We start from the raw sequence: 25,887 nt of genomic DNA, 5'->3' as shown, positions 1-25,887 counted from the left end.
TCTCCCATGTGGGACTATTCTCACGATACATCTAGAACATACAACCAAGTGACGATGGATTTCTAGTTGAGTATCGATCCTGTGACCTTCACATTTTCGGAGTGGATCTACTACGATCCCAAGTGCCACTATTTCTACTTGGATAATAACTAACCATTTAAAGTAAAAGAGAAATCAAATTTTGTACCCATTCAAAATAGTATTCATGTAAAGAACTTGGATGTTTAGTTGTTTTCAAATTTTCAATGTAAATGAAAACTTAGAATTTTGTATAAAAGATGCTTTAAACGTCATTCTTTTAAGTGTCTTTTTTATATTGATGACTTTTGAGATGTGGAAAATAAGATTAATCAAAGTATACTTTCAGAATGAAAATCAAAGCTTTATGTTTGGTAGGACGAAGTATTATATGACACAAATGAATTGATAAATTTTTTCTAACTTAAAGTTCATGTGTTGTCGAGAGAGAACATAAAATTGACTTCTATTTCTTAACTTCGTTGAGAAAATTTTCTTTCTAATTTAGTTTGGTTTTTCGTTCTTAATTACAAAATTCATGTGATTTTGATAACAATAATCTACATTATAGGTAATTCGTAACCATAGTGAATTAGTCATCTTATTTTTGTATATTACTCCTATAAAAAAAATATTTTAGCCAACAACTGGTAGCCCAATTGGTGGTTTACCTCGCAATGCGGAAATCATAGGTTTGATCCCTTTGAAGGGCAAATCCTTATTGAATTTGAGTATAAATAAAATATTTAGATGAACTTTAAGCGGTAGTTTTGTTGGACGTTAGGCTAGTAATTTAATTGAATTTTTGGCCCGTTTCTGCGAGAGTTTAAATTAGGTTGTTATCGTACTTATCACATTGTGTCGATATATCAATGCCCGTGTAATAGTTATCTTAGTCAGTATCCTAAAAAAAAATGTTATTCTATATATCCAATTTATAATATACAAATTTATGATATACATATTTATAAATGAGAAGCAACCAAAGTCATTCTAAGAATTTTTTTTTTTTTTGTTGAACTAAAAGTCATTCTAAGAATAGATCACAAAATATTATTTTGTTGAAATAGAACAAAATATTATTTTGCATTTCAAATGTTCACAATCAAGTTTCAAATTGATTGAGAATCCAAGTAAACATTTTCAAGTCAATGACCATCAATGACTTCCACAAGGTCAACATTGTCTTTTTTCTATTTATCAATATCCAAAGTTGAATTTTAACCTGCAAATTATAAACAATTAGAAAGATTCTTTGGATTATTGAGAGAAGGTAACAATAAATTATAGCCCCAAATATATTCAATGATAGGATTTTCTTTGGTAAAAAGTGTTCAAAAGAATTTGTGTAGGAATTTTGTTTAACCCCTTTATCCAATTGAAAATTTTGTTATTTTTCTTTTATTCCACCATTATTTGTGTTATGAACATGATGTAGATTGTTGCGGAAGCGTAAAAGTAATGGAATCCACCATTGTTATAAACTAAACTAATGAAATAAAGCGGATAAAATAACGATTAAACGATGAATAAACGAAGAATAACTGAAATAAATAAAGAAGAAGATGCAATCAAGGAGATTTTATATTTGATGATTCAATTCAATAACTAAAAGACAGACCTGACTCCTCTTTTATAGAGATTAGACTTTCCTAGATAGACTCAAATAAGGACATAAGATAACTATTAAAGATATTTTCCTTGATTGCTAAGATACTAAAACATAGAAACCCTAAATACCTAAACTTGGAACTATACTAAAGTGGTAACTTGGCCGTTAGGCCCGTTGGTACTCTGGCCGAGAGGCCCACTATGGTGATGGCCGCCATCATACTCCCCCGCTGCGGAACAACTTGCCCCCAAGTTGGTGTTGTCATAAAGCAGATCGCCCAGGTAATACGGATATATATCAGCGATGTGGAAGGTGTCATTGACGACGATTTTGAAGGCAATCCTTAGTTCCCACTTTGCGCGAGATTTGTCGGAAATTGGAAGAAGACAAATAAGGATCAAATCACCAACTAAAATCCAAAACTCATGATGCGAAAGATCTTGCAAAATCAATTGTAAGAAACAAACTTCTAACAAATTTCTACATCTTCCGTCATCTAGTAATTCGATGAAAAACACCAGATTAATCGTTATGGAAAAATCAACTCTGAATTTCGGCAACCACTTTATCACTCTTTCTGTATCTTTCCTTTCAATAACAACTTGAATCATCTTCCCACGTTCATCATGGTGAAGTTTATAAACCAAAACTCTATCATAAGTTGTCGTGTTAAGAACTTGAAGGAACAATTTATCGAACAAGTGATGGGCATCAACGTCTACACCAATCTCTTTCACAAGAACATATGCATAAGTAATTCTCATCGAACAACATAAGAGATCGAGAACAAAAGAGTAATGCTCTTCATCTAACTCAACTATGTTGTTTTCCTTCGTAGCCACTAAAATCTCTAAGCCCTTCTTGACAAAACTACCATGACTATAACCAGAAAAATCAGAAGCGAAAGTGACTTGATTCGCTTGCAGATTTGCTTTCGGCATTGACACAAACAACTTTATCAATTCATCAAGCAGCCCATGTTTCAATATCCTATGAATTCTTCTAGCAATTGTGTTTGTGTCATCCAAACTAAACCCAGATGTGAAAAGGGTTGTCTCAAACAACACCTTTACTAAATCATTCTTATCAGTAGCAGCTCTCTTCTTCAATTCCTCCAATGTTCCATTATCTAGGTTTACCTCAAATGTCTTCTTACTAGATGTATAGGAATCCCTGCTCTCATTATCACATGAGACAGAAGTGTTAAAAGTAAGAAAACCCCCATATTTGAGAGCTACACGGTCAAAAGCTTGAGTTGCCTTTTCCTTATTATCATATTGACCAAGAAATATGTGTTTACCTTTACGCCTATGGCCATCTCGTATGTAATGGTCACCCCACACGGGCGCTTCAAATTTCTCTGTCCAAAAGTCTCTAGTAACTCCGTGATCTTTAGAAGTCATGTGGTCGTATTTCTCGGCTAACTTTTTGAGAGCACAAACAACAATAGATTCGAGACTCTTTGTACTTCCATGGCAAGCAAGAGAATTTTCTAAATCTATGCATGTCATTGAACTAGAAACCGGTGTAGGTTGCATCTTCCCTGTACCTATAATTTCCTCAATTGAAGAATTGTTGTGAAGAGAAGTATTCGTGAAAGAACTAACATCTGCTCCTGCTTGTAATGCCTCCCTGAATTCCTTCGTTCCAGATTTCGCAACATCAGAAGAGTTACAAATTGATTCACGAAGCAAGATCTCTTTGTTACTATGGAAAACATTGATAATAAGACTCAGAAGCTGATTGATTTCTTTTTCTTTCACCGACAGTGAAAGAGTATTGTTGTGAACTTCTTGTTTAATATCAACGGAATCATCCTCTTTTATTACTTCTTTATAGTTGAAAGATATAAGAGCCATGAAAGATGGTCGTGATTCGCCGGGTAAAAAATAATTAACAAGAGAATTAACTTTGAGAGTTTGAATAGCATAACCAACACAATCTTTCCAAAAACTAGGGTTTAATTGAATTCTAAGAGATGAAATCAATGACGACACAATTTGATGTAAAAGAATTTTGTGATTCGAAACGAGGATTTCTTCTTCCGGAATCGCATATGAAACAAATATTTGGTCCGGACATTGTTTCGTCATATCCCGAATAGAGTTTAGGTTTGATGAAGGAAAATTACTCCCGTCTTCTTCCTCGGTCGTTGATAGAATTTTGTTCCTTTTGTCAAGAATATCTCCTTTGATAGTATTGACCATGGTAGTCGAATGAATTTCGGAAAATAATTTGTCCGATTGAATTTGAGATTCTATATAAGATAAGTATTCATCTAAAGGAAGAAAAACATACCTAAAAATATCTTTCAATTGAGGCCAATCATCGATGAATTCTTTTCCTTGATCGACGAGTCCCCATTGCATCTCGTTAAATTTTTCATAGACTCTCTTAGACAAGTGTTGTTCAACGAGAAAAACCTTATCTTCACCATTAACACCTTGATTTCTGAAAAAATCTTCTATCTGTTGAATCCAAAAATCTATATGATATTGACAATCAAACATAGGGATTTTGGAAACGACATTAATTTTATTTTGATCTTTTCGATCAACATAGAGTTGACGTGCATCTCGAAAAGGATCCCAACCTAAACGCGGAAGATTATTCCAACATCCAAGATGAGAAGTATCCAAAAAGATTTTATCTGTTCCCAGATTCTTGAAGCTCTGAATACCAGCTGATGTAGATTGTTGCGGAAGCGTAAAAGTAATGGAATCCACCATTGTTATAAACTAAACTAATGAAATAAAGCGGATAAAATAACGATTAAACGATGAATAAACGAAGAATAACTGAAATAAATAAAGAAGAAGATGCAATCAAGGAGATTTTATATTTGATGATTCAATTCAATAACTAAAAGACAGACCTGACTCCTCTTTTATAGAGATTAGACTTTCCTAGATAGACTCAAATAAGGACATAAGATAACTATTAAAGATATTTTCCTTGATTGCTAAGATACTAAAACATAGAAACCCTAAATACCTAAACTTGGAACTATACTAAAGTGGTAACTTGGCCGTTAGGCCCGTTGGTACTCTGGCCGAGAGGCCCACTATGGTGATGGCCGCCATCAGAACATCTTAATTAGTCAATAAATATAACAATTAAATGCAAACGTCAGTGTTTCCAAAGTCAGATGAAAAGTCATCGCTAACCACACACAACACTTAGGTTCTATCCCGCAGGATAAGATTACTAGTGAATAAATTTGGAGAAGAAAAAAATGATTCTTGTCCAAGTATTAAAATTACCATTTAATCTTTTAGTGATAATTAAATAAATTTTATAGTTCCTTGCTAATTGTTTGGTTTGATACATAAAGTCTAAAATCTTTAGTCTCTTTTCAAGTGTTAGGAAAGATTAAAACATCTTCTAAAACGGTAATGATAATGGATAGGTATTAATGAAAACCCATTAAAACACGAAATCTACTAGATAACGATAATACCCACGTGTCAAAATCATAAATTATGAATACTAAGAAATTTTGTATACGAAATTTCTGTCCTGACATAAGTAGATGATGATGTAACATGTTAATTTTCTACTCTCGCCATGTCAAGTCAGCATTGAACCAATACTGAAAAAAGATTTTCGGACCAAGTATCATGTTCCATAGTCAATAGAAAGACACTATATGTTAATTTTTGATGATAAAATTGTAAGAACAAAAAAATGAGAGTTGAAATTGTTGAACATGTGAATTGCAACTTGTAAAGAGTGTTCAAGTAATCAAAAGACTCGGTCATGATGGAAAACGAAAGAGTCAACGTTTTAACAACCGTTGGATCTTTATAAAAGTTTCTCTCTCATTCTTAAAAGGGTGGACCCATTAAAGTCTTCACATAACTCAGCCGAATGTTGAACCGCCGGACGAATAGGGACGGTCAGATCTATGAACGAGTCTAATCTGATTTTGACCAAAATTAGACGACACAATCTCATCACACGTCACAGGGGTAACAAACAACAAAGGGTCAATTTCATTTTGACCTCCTAAATATAACCAATTCACTAACATAGCCCTTGGCATACAACTGACATCTTAGTGGTAGTGCATGCATTTCAAAATCCTGAAGGTTTCAGGTTCGATTCCCATCAAAAGTGAAATCTATGGTTAATTGAACTTGTGTCATAAAAAGGTGTGAATAAATTAGTTTCGTTGAGCTACAGTATAAGCCTGTAATTTAGTTGGGGTTTATGTCCGTTTACCTAAAGATTTTAATTTGGATGTTATCGTGCCTAACACATCTTACTGATGTGTCAGTGTCATTATAATGACTATCATAGTAAAAGAAAAACATAGCCTTGTAAAGACGGCCAACTTCCATTTGAACTCCCTTTTACATTTTTCTATTGTTTCCTCTTTATTTTTTCCCTATTCTGTGTTAGAGAAGAATCATCGGCGGACAATTGATCGCCTTTTCATTTCTGAAGAATAAAATTTCTTCCTCTCCTCATGTCTTCTATTTCTCCTCCCCTTTCTCTTTCCACCACCCCTACCAGTCGGCCAAACATCACTTCTCTTTGGTAAAGAAACAAACAACTGTTAAAATTGACTAAAGAAAATTTACAAAAAATATAATTAAAATAGAAATTAGTTATTCGTAGGAGACAACTATGACGAGCTTGCCATCTTTAGGGGGCAAAACAGAATCCACCCATTTATTTTCAAGATGGGGTAGCCGAGAATTATAATGGTAATGCACATTGGCCTAAACAGCCCAACAAGGTACATGGACTGCGTAACATGGTTTGCTTAAGTTATACAAACTCGTCAACTTACATCTGGTGAAAACATTGACCATTATAGTCATCGTAAACGAGATACAATTATTTCAATATTTTTCTAACTTTTTTTTTTTTGATGAAAGAATATTTTTCTAACTTAGATCATACTTCTTTTTCCTAACAATTCTATAGAGTTATATTTAGTTTCTCACTAAGTCCTTCAAGTATTTTATTCATAAAAAAAAAAGTCCTTTTAAGTATTATAAACTAAATATTATCTCAAATCAATTACTAACTTTAGCAATCATATAAAATATGTCTATTATATTAGACAGAGAAAATTTCGTACTTCATTTATGGCATCGTCATAGTTTTTCTCTGAAAATATAGGTTGCTCCGACTAGGTCGGAGTCCCATATATGCAACCCAAATTCAAACTTTTGTTTTTCTCTCTAAAATAGTGGATCCCATCCAAACTTCCAAACAGTCCACGTTGCTCAACCATAAGAATTGACCTAGTATTTGGGGGCATACTATGAGTAGAATTTGTTTTTCTTTTCCACATTTAATTATGTGGACTCACTTTCTCCCTATTACTAAATCTGACGCACCATATGATGTCACTTCTTTTATCAAATGGAAAATGATCAAATGCCCTGTCACTATTCCGATCCAATTTTGGCCGGAGTATGTGGCCGGCTCGGATTTAGAGAGAGAAAATTAAGTTCTTTCTCTCTCTAAACTTCAACGGGCCATGGCCCGGGATTGGCTTAGTATTTATCAAATATTCCACGTCTTATTCTTCAATCTTTTCCATCCTAGTTTTTTGGTCTTCAATACAACTTCAAAACAAACCCTTTTTAATTGCGGAGAGTATAGACTTGAAAACTCCCTAATAATCACTCCTAGTCTACCTTCATTCTCTCTCTCTCTCTCTCTCTATACTTTCTCTCTCTTCTTTCTTAAAATAGACTTTTATGGGCAAACTAAAAGGAGGGGACTCAACATTGATTCTACACTAGTACTAATAGTACCAACTTCTTTAAGAATCATGAAAAACTTCATCATGGACTCATCATCTAACAAATCTAATCGATTCTTGGGTACCCATTTCTTGATGAATCTTCAAGGTTCAACATCAAGAGTCATATTACCAGATCAGTCAAATCAAAAAAGGGTCAGTTCCATTCATGAGACTATGGATTTATTTTCTGACAAAACTAGATTGAAAGATGTAGATGGAAATGGATCCAAAGAAGAATCACATCCAGAAGATTTACCCAAGACAATCCATGTTAATGTAAGTACTATCATATGTATAGTCTCTGTACCAAAGAGATTAATATTCGAATCTTACTTTTAATATATATTACTTTGATTGGATGGTAACATGTATGTCATTTTACTGAAAAGATTAATGTTCGAATCTTTCTGTTAAAACGAAGCAGTACTGATGCTTTATATTGTACTATATGTGACTATGTGTAGACTGGGTTAAACCTTCATACTACGAACACTGCTGGAGATCAAATGGTGGAAGACGAATTATCAAAGAATGCGGAAAAAGGAACGGATGTTAAGGTAAAAAAAAAAAAAAAAAGATGGACATAATTGTTTTTGCAATTATTGCAACTTAAGCATCAGGACTGATAAGTGAATTATTTTGACTTGTTATTTGTGTAGTTAGAAGAGATCAAAGTTGAGTTAGGTCGCTTGGTCGACGAAAATAGTAAGTTGAAAGAGATGATTGATCAAGTTAATAACAAATATATGGCTTTAGAGATGTATGTAATGCAACAACAACCTAATTTCGGAATTCAAACTACTCAAGAACGTGAGGTAATTATATATTTTCCAATTTGAGGTTAATTTACCTTTTGGACCTTCAAATTTGGTCTTGTATGTGACTCCTTGTGTTTCAAGTCACAGTTCCATATGGTAGTTTATAAAAAAAACTCGATCTGACAAAATATCTGATTCTTTTCAGTCGAAAATTTGAGTGTTACGCTTTTTAAGGTTAATTCACATAATTAGATAGTTCGTTAGAGAGAAATCGAGAAATCGTGAATTTTAACTTGCCTTTTGTAAGACTTAGATCGAGTTTCTTCTATATGCATATCTATTTTATCATGTGACCTCATTATTGACATAGTCAAGGCTCTTGGGTGAACCTCGAAGTATAGCACTCCTAGGATCTTAGTTTATGTACTCTACCAAAAAGACTGCATCATTGGGATCATGAGCCAAACATCGCAATCAAATAGTCACATCCGGCCGGATTAGCTCCTTGAGTTGCATCATATCATACACATGGAACAAGCTAGACATGTCACACCCTAGTGAACAAAGATCAGTCACGTCTATATAATAAAGATCATAGAGAAACTGGCAATTTTCAATGTCAATCAGAAAAAGAAAATTGCACAACCACACATATCGTTCAGAAATATTGTTTGTGTCGGCACGGCTAGTCATCTATTTAGGATCACATGCTTCACAATATGCAAATATTAAAATGATATTATTTGCGAGAATAAGTAGATATTATTTGAAATGTTCATCAACTTAAGTAATACATGAAATAACAATGTATGTAGGGCACATTCCTAACAATTAAGTGATACGAACTTTTACCAGATGGAAGATGTCGAGAAGAAACATGAAGCTATCGGAGGATCAACTGTGCCAAGAAAGTATATGGAGTTCATAGATCTAGGTCTTCCTACTGCATCCGAAACCAATCGACTTACTTCATCTTCATTGGACTCAGGATCACCTCCTAATAATTCACAAGCGGGACTAGATGAATATAGGTTGAAGAAGAATATCGGTGAAAACGAAGTTGTTCCTTCGGATTTGAATCAAGAAAACAGTGGAATAAAGGGCAAAGAAGTGATGAGTTCAGGTCAAGTTTCACAACCAAGTTGGGTTCCTAGCAAGGTTACTAAATTGAATGTTCCAAAGAGTGAAGATAATCAAACAAGTTCCGACGCTACTATGAGGAAAGCCCGTGTCTCCGTTCGAGCTCGATCTGAAACATCAATGGTTAGTCAGAAATATATTAAAACCCTATACACATATACGTATATACGACATAAATATATATGAGACGATGAAGTGAGCACATAAACATAACTGTCATAAAAAATCATTACATTACATGACACGACACGGCTACATAAAAAATGTAATAAACATATAATTGACATGAAATTGATCACTAAATGCGTCATGATGATCAATCCTAAAGGTCATCAATAATTATGCCTCGGAATTGGACCCATAAGCTTTTTTGGTATTCTAGAGGGGTGCACAACTATGGAACTACCTCTAAGTAGTTACACTCTCTCCACTCTCTCTTAGTCTCTTATAACGTGTACGTATTAGACACGGGTATGAAAAAATGAACATTGAATACGTAATTTCAAAGAACGCTACATCATTATGTCATCTATATTAGGAGAAAATAACACAAGCCATTGAGATAAGAAGGTAGTACTGGATTCACTATTTAAGTTTCTAGTATGCTTTTTCAGATAAGTGATGGATGTCAATGGAGAAAATATGGGCAGAAACTGGCTAAAGGGAACCCTTGTCCTAGGGCTTATTATAGATGTACAATGGCGATGGGTTGTCCTGTCCGCAAACAAGTATGTTATCCATTTCTCATTTACATTTAAAAAATTTTCCTTACTATATATTTAGGATAGTTCTATCGAACAAAAATTATACTCAACCCGTCACCTGGGATTCCCACTTGAACCATCTCTGAGTTGACATGTTCAGTTATTTGGAGAGAAATCCTTGTTTCTCTCACAGACGGTTCAAGTAGGAGTCCAAAGAGGCAGGTCATGTAGACTAGTTGTCGAACAAAATCGGTCATCAACTACCAGAATCTCTAGCCATCTTAAAGTGAAATGTTGACATGAAGATCCTACGTGTTGAATTTGATTTCGCCCAAAAGGCCAAACTCATCCTTGACTTTTCTGTCCGTCTGTCGTAATATCATTGATGTAATTTCATATGCATGTTAATTTATTTCTACATTTTATTATTGAGTCCACATGAGTGTGATGACTTACAATATTTTCTTCTATGAATCGTTTAAGATATTTTCACGCGAAGAATCATAACATGACTATTTTCTCAATAGAAAAGAAAGAAAAATATAGTAGAGAAAATGAAGACACTATGTCAAATTATATTTGTAAAAATAACACATAAGTTTTGATCGGCCATGGCTAACACAAGATTATTTTGTTATTTTCCTTGAGTCTAATGTACTACAAAACATGTTAAGTTTCTTCTGGTTAACCAACTCAAAACTAACGAACATAAACTGACTTATTTTTATAGTTACCAGAGTACCCTTTTCTCATGTCGGACAACTCTCTGTTTCTCTTTAGAATTGTACGATGAAAAGGTGCCCGAACCCTGTTAAATTTATCTCATGTTCTACAATTCATGGATTTTTACGTCCGAATAAAAATACGGAACCTGCAGCCGCGTACTCAATTTATACATCGTTTATATATGAATCATATTATTATATGTATTTTTCTGCACATTTATACCATGATTCAATTGGGTATTAGAGTCGGTAGAGTAGTTGATTATCGAACCAAAGATCTAAATTTCGACTCTCACCAGTTATATTATTTTTTAAATAAATTTTTTCCTTTGAAAGAACCAGTCTATTCGTTCGCTTAGGGCTCTCCAAAAGTCATGGCCGGTACTGTATGAGAGGGAAAATAGCTAACGAAATGAACGATTGTTTTTATAGGTTCAACGATGCGCACAAGATGCTGGAGTCTTGATCACTACATATGAAGGAAGCCATAATCATCTCCTTCCACCAGCAGCATTGCCAATGGCATCAAGAACTGCAGAAGCAGCAAGTATGTTATTATCAGGTTCAATGTCAAGCTCTGATAATAATAATATTAATGGAGGATTTATGAATCCAAACTTTATGGGAGGAACATTTCTTCCATGTTCATCAACTATGGCTACTATTTCAGCTTCAGCTCCATTTCCAACTATCACATTAGATATGACTCAAACACCAAACCCATCACAATCTCAAACCCAATTTCATCTTCCTTTCTACAATCAATCCAAATTTGTAGGTCTTCAATCTTCAAGTGATCATATAGAATTAGGGCAACTACATAATCCTTCTTTGGTTGAAACTCTTACTACTGCCCTCAAAAATCCAGATTTTTCAGCTGTTTTAGCAGCTTGTGTTTCCATGATTAATGGTGGAAATCATCAACCAAACAACAATACCAATGATTTTATTGATAATACCAATAATGCCCTTGCCAATAACTCCTCTACTAACAATAGTAGTGATGATAATAATGTTAATAATAATAACAATATTAAATGATGAACTTAATTTCTTAGTTATGAAGTTCTTGCTCTTGATTCTTTATCTTTTCATCATTATTATTTTTTTGTTTTGGGACGATGATGAAAAGAAAATTTGAATAAGAGGTTGTTGAGTTTTAGGGTTTCTTTTACCATTCATTTGTGGGTTGGGGATGAGAGGGTTGAAGGTGAAAATTAAGATGGTTTGGTTTCTTTTAGATACTTTATGAATGCATTAGTTAAAATAATTTTATTTATAGTCTTTTTCAAAGTAGAGTTATGTAATTGTGATTTTATTTGACAACAATAATAATCAAAGTAGTTTATGCATAATAAAGAGTGATACAGTCAATTTGTTCTTTCGGGGATGTCATGATCAGGCTCTAAGCAATTTCAATTGTAATCTTCTGTTTATTTTGTTGTTTTAGGGATGGTTAGCCTCCTTAGCTACCACCTTGCTTTTCTTTGATAAGTGAAACTATTTTGCCTTCTCCAAAAAAAAAACAAAAGCGACAACGTAGATAGAAAGGAGAGAGAGTTGTGGCAGAGAGAGGGTCAACAAACCCTATCAATGTTCTTTATTTACCAATAAAAGCAAGGATAAAATGGAAAGCTCTAATTATTTTAACATCTAGAATGCTAAATTTGGGGTTAAAGCTACAATTTATCAATATATAGGAGACAAAATGTCGAACAGATCACTACATGGGGACCAGACAGGAAATTCTTACTTAAATAGGAGGATTCTAGAGAACTTTCCCTTATTTTGTTACAATTGTATTTCAATAAATTATTTTTGGTTACAATTGTATTCCACAAAACAATAAAAATTGTGATTGAACACTACCCGACAATATACTTTTCCCACGAAATCACTTTTACCGAACAAGCTAAACAAATAATCTCATAAAATAATTTTTTAGCGCTTTAAACTCGTGATAAAAAGTGCAAAGAAAAAGAATTGTAACTCAATACTAATATGAATTAATTATTTTTGTTGTTCTTTCGAATGAATAGTTCGAATTGGCCAGATATTCTCTACCTGGACATTAGACTGTAGATCTGCAAGAAGCCATTGATCTAGGTCAGCAAGACTGCCTATAAGACTGAGCAGATCTGCCATCTGATTTTGAAGTCAAATGTCTTGATTCTGAATTTATTTGGCTCAAAAGACTTCTGACAACCATCTTGTTCTTCATTTTCTTAGAAACTCAAAATTGCTTAGAACGATGGGTGGGAACATCTCGTGAAAGAAATAAAGAAGGATAAAAAAGAAATTGTATTGCCAGACACTGCTGCAACCAGCTTTGCTTTGAGGAACTTATGAGAAGAGAGGGAGAAGGCTAGATTAAGCTCCCAAGAAGCATAAGTCTTCAGAAAAATTCCAAGTGATTTTCCATCGCCCTGACCTACCAGAAGTTTAGGAACTCTCTCGAATCAATAGCAGCACACCTCTGCGGAATGTCAAAACTCTTGTCGGCTTCCTTGTAGCGCATAAAGAAACACTTGGTCGTATAATCCTTCCATGTAGTCTTGGAAGCAATGAAAGGGCGTCATTTTGCAGCCAGATAACACACAGGAAGAATTAACTATGTCTTGCTTTTATGTGGTAAAGCTGGGTGAATACATATAAGTTGGGGTTATTTGTGCTCCAACTTGTAGACCACGATATAGGTCATAATAGTGACCACAACATTGGGGTTGAGGTGACAAGACAACAACCCAAAGTGATTAAGCGCCTCCACAAAAAAAATGAAGAGGGAAGCACATACATGCCTTCACAAACATAGTATAGAAGGCAAGGTACCGGTTAAAAGTCTTGCAGATTTGGTCATCGGTAGAGGGACAAACCAACTCAATATCTTGAGGAATTGAGTTCTCTAGTCGTAGAACAACAAGATCTTCTCTGGAGAAATTGTTGGGATGATCTCGATGACCTGAACCTAGTTTAGAGTAAGCTCGGACTTTTGAATTATTTCCTTAAACTGCAAAAAACACCTAATTGACTTGATCGTCGGAGTGTCTTCTTCGTTTTTTGCAAGCTCTTACCCACCTTGAAATTCATCATTAACCTAAGAAAAATTCATAATCTGATCGGAATTCATGACCATAAGTAAGATATCCGGGAAAAACAACTTTAAGACATCATCAAAAAACGAAAGATGTTCATCTTTAAGAGGATCATTTTAGTGAAATGGTCATCTTTAGGGGCCGAAATTGAATTTACCCTTCAAATTACTCGTACGAGGGTAGACAATCCCCCCCACATGTGAAATTTCAACACAGAGTACTTCCACCTTTTTTTTTTTTCTCATTTCGACGACTCCCTTTCTAGAACGATCTGATTACCTTCATCCAGGTTCGTATCTCCTTTTAACAAAAAAAAAAGGTTCGTATCTCCTTCTCTCTTAGATCTCTTTTCAGTAATATCTCAAAATCTAGGGTTTCATTTGATGCTGTCCATCTCTTACTTGTTCGATTGAATCATAATAATAATGTTAGTATTACTTTTCAACATCTAATCATCAAATAATTTGATTAAATATAACAGGAGTTTGATTTGATTAGTTTCAATTTTTGTCTGATTTTGTTTACGAGTAGGTATATAGGGTTCCTGAAGGAAGAACGATTGAAAGATGTTAGGAATTATAAGGCGGAAAATCTCTTGTCAAGGCTCTAATCCTCTGGTAAAGATTTCAATTTTGATTAATGACTTTGAATTTTGGTGGATTTGAGTCTGGTTTTCAAATCTCTGAGTTGTCTTTAGTGTCTAGTTTTGGGCAATTGGCGTCTTGGGTGATGATGACGTTAGAGTTGCTCTTGTTTGTTTGTCTGAAGCTGACTTTATCTCTCTTTCTCTCATAGATTCTAGGGCAGACACTGGAGAGAATTCGGCCTGTAATATCGGCTACGAGAAGTTATACGACAACAACTACGGGAAAAGAGGTATTTTGGGGATCATCATTTTAGTTGTACTTTTGTTATACTGTATGTTTTGTTGTTTTAAGTTTTACTATAGCTTTGCATTTAGAAGATCATTTGAAAGTTGAAGTAGGAGATTTGGGAAATACTTTAAGAAACAAGATATAGGAACTCATTTCGTTGGTCTTAGCTAGGTCAACTTCTATAGTATAGTGGCCAATTATAAATGTTAATGGAGGAACAAAAACAAACATGGATTGATTGTGAATGGGGTCTAGTGTGGTTGTCAGTCCTTGGTAAAACAGGTAATCTATAATCTTTTGAACTTCAAGTCATCCGGAATAGTCGAAACTCGAAAGTGAACATGTTTTAGTTAATGGCAGCATAGCATTAGAACTTATCTCTCAGTAGTTATGATACAAGTATATCTCGAAATGTGGGTAAATAAGTATACATTGTAATGCAATTATGCGCGTTCTGGTAGGTTTTAACAAAGTCAGAAACAATTATTTCTTAGTTCTTGAGTTGTGGAGTTAGAGTAGTTGATGCTGGATGTTTGTACTCCATATATATTTCAAATAGGTTTTCTAGCCCTCTTCTCTGTAACATTTGGCCAAACATTCTGTTTGTACATATTGAGCAGATTATATATGAAAGATACTTTTATGCACTGTTTGCAAAATCATGGTCTTAATTGAATATTTGAATGTTTCATTTGAGCAGCTGGAATGCTAAATTTGTATTTCCTTGTTAGGAGCAATTTCTCAAATTTGGTTTTCCGCCTCAAGGCGATTTGCTCTGAAAAAACAAGGTGTAGCCTCAAGGCATTTGTAGATTTTGAAAGAAAAAAAAATTTAAGTGTCGAAGAGACAAAAATTAGCAACATTGTTGCATATTTTCCTGATGGAATCTGTGAAAAACACTTGGCTGTTGTTCTGTATTAGATATGATTGACTTGCGAATTTTTATGTTGCCCATTCCTTGCTTGACATGTTACGAAAGAAACCTCTACATTAGAACCATGACTTTATTTGGACTAGTGTCTTATACTTTTTATTATGTTCATCTTACAGGCATTACTTGGTGAAAGACAGCCTAAACATGTTCAGAACTTCTGTCAGCAGATCAGGCCATGTAAGCTTTTGATAATTTCGTGAGCTAATAACCTCGCTGCTAGATAGAAAGTAATTGATTTGATTTTGGATACTTTTATCTTGAGAGAAACTAATTAGAAAAATCCTCGCGTGTGATAACAGGTGGTCCAATTAGTTCAAGGCCCATGAGGTTAGCTGTTCTATTTAACTGTGGAACTGTTTACTTTTGCTGCAAGAGTGTTCTCAGGACCTCACTCTTATTTGGTTTCTTTGTACATCTTTTCGCTGAAAGCAAGATTCATTTCAACCAAGAGACGGAAAAGAATTAAATTGAAGTTTCATGCCATAGAAAATCCTTATTATATTTTGCCATGTTACATACTCCTTGGCCTTACTATTTTCTTTGTGCAAAATTTGCAGGGAATTTGCTCTATCTCTTCGTAAAGATTTTACTATCGGATTAGGGATTAGATCATTTTCTTCAGACAATGGTGTGGTACTCATATGTTCCTATTGGGAGTTATTCTTGCATTACATATACTCCAAGAGATTTTAAATTTGTTGGTAGTGAACCTAAGATCTAAATTGATTAATTTGAAGGTGACTTGGTTGATGCGGTGGTCCCATATATGGGGGAATCTATTACTGATGGTACACTGGCTAAATTTTTAAAAGGTATGATATCTCAGTAATTATATAATATTTCTCTCACTAACTATTATTGTTCCTATGTATGCTTGTAAGTGATAGAGTGTACATGCATAAATCACGTCCTAGTAGGTCTTTGTCTATGCTTTCAGTACGTAATGGTGTTATTCTTTGTTATGTCATTGAGTTGGCTTTATGCGTCTATCTTTTAAATGAAATCTTGTTTGTGTATTGACGTCTATAACTTGAGTGCAGCACCTGGTGACAGTGTTCAAGCTGATGAAGCAATTGCTCAAGTCGAAACCGATAAGGTACTTCCACCTTACAGCATATGTCGTTTCGTTCTTGTGAGAATACGAGATTTTTAGTTCTTTCCTCTGATTCTTAAGTTGTGTACTTATCACCAGGTGACAATTGATGTCGCAAGTCCTGAATCTGGAGTCATTCAGAAGGTAAAAGATCATTTGCTATGAACTTTATGTTGTTCGGTATCAGTTCATATACTCTCCTGCTTTTCCGATAAATTCATTCTTGTACTATGTTATTTTCTTCCTTCTGGAAAAAAGTTTAGTTTTGAACGAGAATGTGCTTTCATGTTGATGTTGTTAGTATGTAGCCAAAGAAGGTGATACTGTGGAACCAGGAACCAAGATTGCTGTCATCTCAAAATCTGCTGAGGCTGTAGCAAATGTTAGTCCATCTGTCAAGCAGCAATCAGATAAGCCATCTCCTCCTGTAGAAAAGAAAGTGCAGGAAGAGCAAAAGGCTAACGTAGATACCCCTATTGTTAAAGAGAAGCCTAAAGCACCTTCATCTTCACCTTCTCCTAAAGCCTCGGCAACTGAACCTATTCTCCCTCCCAAGGAAAGAGAAAGAAGGGTAAGTATGATAGCCTCGTAATATTAGCTTTAATGTTTGAACGAAACCTTAGGCTACTCCCACAGTAGCCCATTACTCGCCTTTGCTCGCCTACGACAACATATTATATGGTTATCTAATTTTTGTAGGCTCATGGTTGCAGGTTCCGATGACAAGGCTTAGGAAGCGTGTAGCAACACGTCTGAAAGACTCTCAGAATACATTTGCTTTGCTTACCACATTTAACGAAGTTGATATGTACGTCGAATTATCCTTTCCATTTGGGCTGTGATTAGAGCATGTTTGCTTTCTCGAATGAATGTTGTTTGTTTGATTTCTATCTTTAATCAACCAAGCTATCTCTATTCAGTTTGAACTGCGTACTGTCAGAAGACCCTATTCGAGCGAATAAAAATATTTGATATTCCTATTCTTTCATTCCCTGGAAATGTCCTAATGAAACAATAACAGATGTTCTAGTACTTGGAGTTCTCTCATGCACTTCTGTCACTGAATTTCTCTATGCGCTGTGTACTGCAGGACAAACTTGATGAAGCTACGTTCTGAGTATAAAGATGCCTTCGTGGAGAAACACGGTGTGAAATTGGGACTCATGTCCGGATTCATAAAGGTACATATCGTAGTATTAGTTTTAGTATTAGTTTTGGTGCTTTAGACTATATATATATATATACCTGATTATTTTCCTGTTCCAGGCTGCTGTTAGCGGTCTCCAGAATCAACCAATTGTCAATGCAGTCATCGATGGAGACGATATCATATACAGAGATTATATTGACATCAGTATCGCTGTTGGTACTCCAAAGGTTGGTCAATTACTGCTGAATTATATTTCTAACTAACATATTGCTCGGTTTCTATATTAAGTGATAGATAAGCTTCAGAAAAACATAGTTATGGTAAATAAAATCGTGTCTTTCTTCTCTATGCAACAGTCAGAGTTTAAAGTCACCAAGGAATAGTGAAAACTAACATTCTAGTAATCTGAATCAAACCTCCCCATTTGTCCTAGGCGATTGTGTTATAATCACGTTCTCCTTTTTGTTTGCAAGTTATGAATATATTTTATTCTTGTAGAAGTTACTTGTTGACTGGTGTAGAATGCAAAATCTGTGTTAACTTCTGGTTCCTTACACCAAGTTTATTCGCCTTCTGTTTTTTGAAGGGTCTTGTAGTTCCAGTGATCAGAAATGCAGATAAAATGAATTTTGCTGACATTGAGAAGGAAATTAACACCCTTGCTAAGAAGGCAACTAATGGAACAATTTCAATCGATGAGATGGCTGGAGGGTCATTTACCATTTCCAACGGTGGTGTCTATGGAAGTCTTTTGAGCACTCCCATCATTAACCCCCCACAGGTATTATCTCATATTCAATATCGGACCTTAACGAGTTGTTGTTCACCCACATTGTGAAAAAGAAACCACCAAAATGGGCGTCCATCCTGTAAATAGTAGAATTGACATGTGGCCCATGTGGGTCAACAAAATGGTCATACATCTGAATCAACTCGTAGAAATGTATCGGGGTTATTTGAATCCATTTCAGCCTGTTTTATTCGACGTCTGTATCAACGGATAGATGTCTGACCTTGTTAAGTTACTTTTGTACTTGGACATGTCAGACCCAGACGAGTTAGATCTAGTTGGTGGTTGTCTCTATATTGTTTAAATCATAGTCCTCTGACTTTATCTTGTTTTAGCAAGCCGTCATAACCGTAATTCCAGGTTATTTTAGTGACAGTCATTTCAGTCTTATTTAATATCTGACTCAAATTGACCTAAAATCAGTCGAGCCGATTCAGATCTCGTGTTAGATTTTCTGTCGAAATTTGACAAAAAAACACACATCATAAAATGAGAAAACAACACTTCATTCTTCTCTGACTATCTTCATTTCAATAACGAAAACAATAATCTCACCAGCAAATCTTTTCTTGTTCTTTCTTACAGTCGGCTATCTTGGGTATGCACTCTATAGTTTCTCGTCCAATGGTAGTTGGAGGAAACGTTGTTCCGAGGCCGATGATGTACATTGCTCTGACGTACGACCATAGGCTTATTGATGGAAGAGAAGCAGTCTTCTTCTTGCGCCGAATCAAGGACGTGGTGGAGGACCCTCGCCGACTTCTCCTTGATATCTAAGAACACAAATCACAACAGGCAACTTAAAAATCATTTCATGTTTTAATGGTTTTTGAGTATTAAGCATTTTGAAATTATGGATCTCCAATAAAATCTTTGCAACATGAGATTGAAGTGTCGCAGAAATCTGCTAATTGTTTTGTTTGTATTCAGCAGTATTTACATTTTAAAACCACAGTGCCATCTTCGTTTGAAGTGATAAATCTTATTTAGATTGAGTTATTTTGTTATATTCAATATGTACTTGCTCTCTTTTATATCGGATACGTATATTCTGTGGGCAGGTGTAAGAAGATAATTAGATAATTTTCACTATGAACACTCTCAAAGTGAAGGAAGAAGAAGAAAGGAAAACGAAAAATTGATAGTGTCAATGAAGGGTCTTTCGAAGAAAATGTAGTATCATCTTTTTTTGGCTTATAAGAGATGATTAAAGAGTTGATTTTTTTATTAAGATAGATATTGTCTTCTCGGCGCTCAGTCTTATAAGATCTGCATATTAGACCATACAAGAAAATGGAAGTGGCAGATGGTACGAGAAGTGGGTTTAGAGAGAGGAAAGTTATGAACTGAGACATGAATGGCAGGCATGTCATTGGGAGAAATGCAATTTCACAGTTACATGTTTAACGATATATGTTGTACTCGTACAATACATTGTGTGTTCTTAGAAAAAGCGGACGTCTTTTTTTTAACTGTCTGCGTGCCTTGAACCCTTGACCTCTAGGGTGAAAGATTAAACATCTTACTACTTCAACCAAGGGTTGGCAAAAAAGAAAAACGGAAGTCTTAAATGTCTTCAAAATATTCGGAACCTTGGGCAAGAGTTTTACCTTTCAAAATTACAAGTCTCTAATGTCTTCAAAATATATGGAACCTTCGGTCAGAATTTTACCTTTCCGACATAAAAGTAGGTACTTTTGTGACCTTGTTAGCGCTACACTCTTCTTTATCTTCTATTCATTTTATACTATGTAATACAATAATAATAAAATAAATCATATCTGATTTAGCGATGTTAGGTCAAAGCCAACGTGCATGGGTTGGGGCTCTCAATTTGAATTCTGGGAGCCCCAGCCCAGCCCAGCCCGTTGGCCGTCCAACCCGAGAGCCCCGGGGCTGGGTTCCCGGTGGGGCTGGGGGGCTCCCAGCCCTTAAATATGACCGTTGGGCTGTCCCAACGGTCATATTTGGGGTGGATCCCCTAAAAAGGGGACCCACCCCACTTAATTTCTTATTTATTTATTTAAAATCTTTATGAACTAAATTTTTTTAATCGTTTTATTATTTTACATACTTCTTTTTTAAATACTTTTCTCTAAAAAAAAGTTTTGTTCTTTTTTTTTGTTTATCATTTTAAAATTCTTTCGCGACGGAATAAAATCAAATTTAATTTTTTATTTGGAATTAATATTTTATAGTTCAAAATTGAAACACAAATCTCACACACGTACATAATTTAAATTTGGGAGCCCCTGTTGGGAGCTCAAAGTTGGAATTGAGAAAAGCCTTGGAGCTCCCAAAATTCCGGGGCTCCCAAAATTGGGAGCCCGAGCCCCCACGTTGGCTTCGCCCTTAGAACAGTTTAAAGAACGTTAAAATGTTCTTACCAGTTTACATTAGGGTGACATCAAGCCAAAATGACCTAGGTGTAGTTATGATAGTTACGGGCGTATATGTTGCGTTGTTGAGTAATCATACTTTTCCTTTATTTCTTTAAACGGTTCATATGGGTTCAATAGAAGATCAAAAGCTTCACCACTAGGTTCAACACGGGCTCGGCACACTGAACACCAATATATGTTAACATTTAACCCAAAAATAACTGAGACCAGCTATAATTTTGGTTCGAGATTAAATCCATTGCCAAATTTTAGTTGGAGATGTTCATATCTTTTTTTTTATCATGACTTTTTTTTTTTATCATGATTTTTTTTTTTTTTTTAGATTAAACCTCCCTCAATAGATAATCCTCATTCCCGCCATTTTCCATAATTGTACTTTGAACATTTCCCGCCAAATATATTTAAAAACTCAAATTTGTAGAAAATACCAAAAGGATGAAATCTGAACCAAACAAGTCAATTCTGGTTCTAATTTTGACATTTGAACCAAAAATAGTCACGGGGCCTAGCTGATTTTAGACATTTAATTAGAACAAGGTACAAATTTAAACCAAACACTGTCTCCATTACCCCCATTTATTAGGTTAACCACTGGAGCATTTAATTTTCTCTCTCTCTCTAGACCCCCTTCTTGCCTCTCTCTCTCTCTCTTTCTAGGTCAGGCAGTAGTAATACCCATGTTGAGTTGGTCGGATATTTTTTTCAGAATTTTCAAAATAGATATTACATTTGTTACTATAGAAGAGAGAGAGAGAGAGAGACATGATCTTCAGTTTCAATGGTCAGACACTTGTGAGAGTAGTTAAGAATATTTTCAAAAAGAAAAGAAGTGAAAAACTAAAAAAGAGTTAGTATTAACACAATTTGAGTTAAGGTGGTGTTTGTTTATTATGTATGGATCTAACACGTCTGAATTTGATTTGTTTTCGTTAAAAATACAAAGAGATCAAAAATCAACAAAAGTCGGACGAATTTTAAAAAAATAAACCGGACGTAAACATTAGTCTCACACGTCTCCTCACACGTTGGTGGATTGCTTGTGCTTAATAAATACTTAATTGCGGTTTAGTACGCGTAGTTGATGAATTCATTATGTAGGGATTTGGGTTTGGTACTATTTTAGGTCTATAGATATGCAACCCAAAATCGATTTGCAGCTAGAAGATCTCACTTTTATAAACTACTCAAGTTATAAAACCTTTTTCCAAACAATAAGATCAAAGACTTTGATCTTTATAGTAAAAAGACAAATATGTTACCATAAAATTGAAGTAGACTTGACAATAGGCTAAACCTAATTAACTAATTATATAATTCCAAAACTTAATTGTCACCTGTTAACCGTATTCAAAAGTAAATATTAGAAGATTGACACAGACTATGGTTATGTACTTCAAATTTAAAATATCAAGAGGATTTTTTATTCAGCCGTGATGCTACTTCCGACTTCTCTCTCGGTTGAATCTCGGCCAAGTGACATGGACGGTCAAGATCTACCGAGAGAAAGTTAAACACTTTCTTCAATAGATCTTCTCCGACCACGTCACCCCACCTGGATTTAGTCGAGAGACAGGACGGACAGTGTCATTTTTCTTACTGTTTCAACTGTGACGCTCTGTCCGATACTTATCTTCGCCATGGTATGCAACTTCGTCGGAATTTAGAGAAATCATTCTCTCTCTCTAAATTCTGTCTGGACACATACCCTAATCGAGATTTTGCCAAGATAATGGTGGGAACAAAAAAAAATTTCCTTAATGGTTTTCTTAAAATTTAAATTATGGAGTGGAAGAAAGTATGGTGGATCTACTAGCTAGTAGTAGTACTGTTTATTTTCTGCACCAACATCCATCCCTCATAAATGACAAGTATATTAAAAGCTTCCAACATTATTAATGTGAAGAGGTGCTTTTTCTTAATTTCTTTGCAACTTTTCAAATAAATACTGCAACTCCTTTGTTGTTGGGTCGTTGAGAGAATTCAATGCTACCCCATTTCTCATTTACCCTCTTATATTCTCCCTCCCTCTACTTCCTCCTTGTAGCTACTACCATCCTTCTCTCTCTCTCTCTCTAACTTCTTCTTCATGTTTTCCTCTCTCTTAAAACATATATTTCAAGCAATACCCATCTCTCAATTCTCGGTTTTTTTTCCTAATGAAGTATATCATCAACTTCTTTCTTGGTTCATCTCTATCCCTCTCTATGTGTATATAGGGTTTTATATTTTTGCATGTCTTTAACATTTTTTTTTTTATCTTTGGTGAATCTTATATAATGTACAGGATATTGGTCCGGTTCAATTTGAAAATAGTGTTTGTTGAGTTTCAAACTCTGTTATCTGATTGAGCCGTGCCAATATCACGTTCTAATGGAAAGATCACCACTTTATAATAATTTGTACTAGCTTTCTAACTAGTACAAACTTCACTCTGGATATATGGATGATGGCTTGATATGAAGGTAGTTTTCTCTTTGTTTCTTCTTTTTTTTCAATATAATTTTTTTTTTGTATTAGGTATAATGAAATTATTGTCTAATTACAAGTACAAACTCAATGCGAAGAAACACACTATTGTATCCCATGACAAAACTATGGTGTGGATGGAGATAGCCGAATGAATACGCTTAAAAAGTTTATCGTCGACTATAGAAGCTTGAGAGTACTTGAAAAAAATAATAAAATTGTACTTACCTCCAGTTAATCAAGTTCAAAACAATTACACTTTATATCCTCTTTTCCATTTTTATTTAATAATTACTCTAATGAATTGGGCTAGTTTACGTACACGTTAACTAATCTAGAAGTCATCACCGATGTTTAGAGTTCAGGGTTTAGGGTTTGAGGTTTTCACTCTAATTAAGAGTTAGGGTTTTGTAACGCGTGAGAAGTATACTGACAGATGAACCAACTGAGCTACCTCTGTCAAGATTCCTTTTTCCCTATTGAATGTTTATTTTTAGTAGTTGGCTTTGAATATATTTTTGTTTTTAAGGATATACTCATAATGAACCACTTTTTTGAGTCATTTGGACAATATATTTTTGTGGGTCACATAACCAATAATATTATGAATTGGTTCCAATTTTGGAACTTCAAAAGGTGAATTTGTAATTGGAATTATCAGTTTTCAGATCTAGTTGGGGAATCTGAATTCTAATTGCTACTTCAAAACATATTAAAAGTATTAGAAAGGGCAATAAAGTGGAAAGGAAACTTACAATTATGGATTTATTCCAAGTTTCTTCTATTAGAATTTCATTTCATCTATTAGTAGCAATTTTTTTAGACACAAACATTTTTTCAAGCATTCGAAATCAGAGTTTTGGAAGAGTTAACAACCACTTCATTTTCATCTAATCTTCTTCTCGAACATAAGTTCGTTGCTCCCTCTCTTTCTTCTCGAGTCTCCACGAGTCACGATAAAATAATGTGTCATCTTCAAGTCGGCAAGTCCATAGCTCCTCAATCACCATACCTTCATCTAACTTTCTCCTTTTAATTTTTTTTTTCTCTTCTTACAAACTAATTTCCAACATGTTTTAAGTATAATTATAGCAAAATTTAAAGTCGTAATTTTGTTCTTGTTGAAGTTTAAGCATTAAATTCAATTTTTCAACCGAACCAAACCATGAGGAGGTTGGCTCGGATTGAATTTTTCAAAAACCGAACCTTCGAATTGGTTAGTGGATATAGCCCAAATGTCGAATATCGAACCAATGTACAACCCTATTGTGTGGTGCTAACCGGTAAAAGAATGTAACATAATAAACACTACATTCTTAGATATTAAATGTATTTTGATATTTTAAAATATTTTTAACATATATTGGGGTTCGAGGTACCTTTCTCGAGTATTGAAAATTCAAAACCAACCGCTGACCCCGATAAATCAGAAAAGTTCGACGGGACTAGGATTTAAAAATAATCTGTTGATATCATAATTCATTAGATGTTTTCTACGAACGTCAACTAAGTATCTTAAGCACACAGATCCCGCTCGAATCCGCTCAATAATCTTAATAGAGAATTTAATAGTCTGATTAACCCAACCTGACAAAGAAATAAACCTAGGCCACCTGACTCAATTACACTCCTAATCTTACCCCGACTCTATTATACCTTTGGTGCAATGGTTGGACGCTTCCTCTTCAACCCGCGAAGTCGTGGGGTCGAGTCTCGATAGAAGTAATTTACCATCAAGATTTATCTCATTTAATTTAGACAATAAATAAAACAAAGGTAGAAGTAGATAAACTTAATGAGAGAGAAAGTACAAAAGGGCAAAATGGATAAAAAATGTAAATTTTAAAAGTTAATTAGGGGCGTAAAATGGGGGTGGTTACAATATGAAGTCCAAAAAGATTAGATTATCACAATATGGGTACCAAACAGTAATTTACCCTTAGAGAAGAGTGAGTCTTTATATAGCGTTTAGGTCCACAATTCACAACTTATTGTATATTATGTCCGTGGTGTAGCGATGTCATCGAAATACAATGTTGTCCCCTTAAATTCCAAACTTCAATCCAAGCCGACAGATGGGTAACCAAATTCACTTGAGAAATAATCATTGAGGGGGCCTTTTAAGAAAAATGGGGAGGCCTTAGAGCAAATCCAATGGGGAGGAGTCCCGGGCCCTTAATTCAAATTAAGGGCCCGGGACACCCCATCCTCCCCATTGGACTCCAGCCGGTCCCGGGCGGAGGGCTGAGCCAAATAAGGGGCGGCCCCTAGCTCCCCAAGGGACCGTTGGGGCTCCCCAACGGTCACATTGGGGAGCAAATCCCACCGTTGGATCACATCCAACGGTGATCCAACAGTGGG

General features: G+C 34.9%; 2 protein-coding genes across 4 annotated transcripts; both read left to right on the top strand.

Annotated features, from left to right (window-relative positions):
- Nucleotides 1-7,031: 7,031 nt before the first annotated feature.
- Nucleotides 7,032-12,083, top strand: LOC147536348 (WRKY transcription factor 42-like). The gene is made up of 6 exons (XM_086641489.1): nt 7,032-7,673; nt 7,862-7,954; nt 8,057-8,212; nt 9,011-9,418; nt 9,910-10,023; nt 11,157-12,083. Exons 1-6 carry the CDS (start codon nt 7,128-7,130, stop codon nt 11,763-11,765), a joined length of 1,926 nt encoding a protein of 641 aa, XP_086497615.1. The 5' UTR covers nt 7,032-7,127; the 3' UTR covers nt 11,766-12,083.
- A 1,831-nt stretch (nt 12,084-13,914) lies between these two features.
- Nucleotides 13,915-19,672, top strand: LOC147536347 (dihydrolipoyllysine-residue succinyltransferase component of 2-oxoglutarate dehydrogenase complex 2, mitochondrial-like). Of its 3 annotated transcripts, none has more exons than XM_086639769.1 (15): nt 13,915-14,105; nt 14,348-14,433; nt 14,612-14,692; nt 15,742-15,802; nt 15,925-15,952; nt 16,183-16,253; nt 16,363-16,437; nt 16,666-16,721; nt 16,818-16,862; nt 17,020-17,289; nt 17,432-17,526; nt 17,809-17,899; nt 17,985-18,095; nt 18,455-18,649; nt 19,244-19,672. In XM_086639769.1, the coding sequence occupies exons 2-15, from the start codon at nt 14,383-14,385 to the stop codon at nt 19,433-19,435; spliced, it is 1,422 nt and encodes a 473-aa protein (XP_086495895.1). In that variant the 5' UTR covers nt 13,915-14,105; nt 14,348-14,382; the 3' UTR covers nt 19,436-19,672. The 3 variants fall into 3 exon arrangements, with proteins under 3 accessions (XP_086495895.1, XP_086495896.1, XP_086495897.1); XM_086639770.1 differs by having other exon boundaries at nt 14,006-14,135; XM_086639771.1 differs by having other exon boundaries at nt 14,008-14,243.
- Nucleotides 19,673-25,887: the final 6,215 nt, after the last annotated feature.

This window comes from Eschscholzia californica, unplaced genomic scaffold, assembly GCF_041429995.1.
Source record: "Eschscholzia californica isolate CP2 unplaced genomic scaffold, dmEscCali1.0.p SCAF_5, whole genome shotgun sequence".
NCBI classification, from domain to species: Eukaryota; Viridiplantae; Streptophyta; class Magnoliopsida; order Ranunculales; family Papaveraceae; genus Eschscholzia; species Eschscholzia californica.
This window is presented reverse-complemented; position numbering and strand designations above follow the sequence as displayed.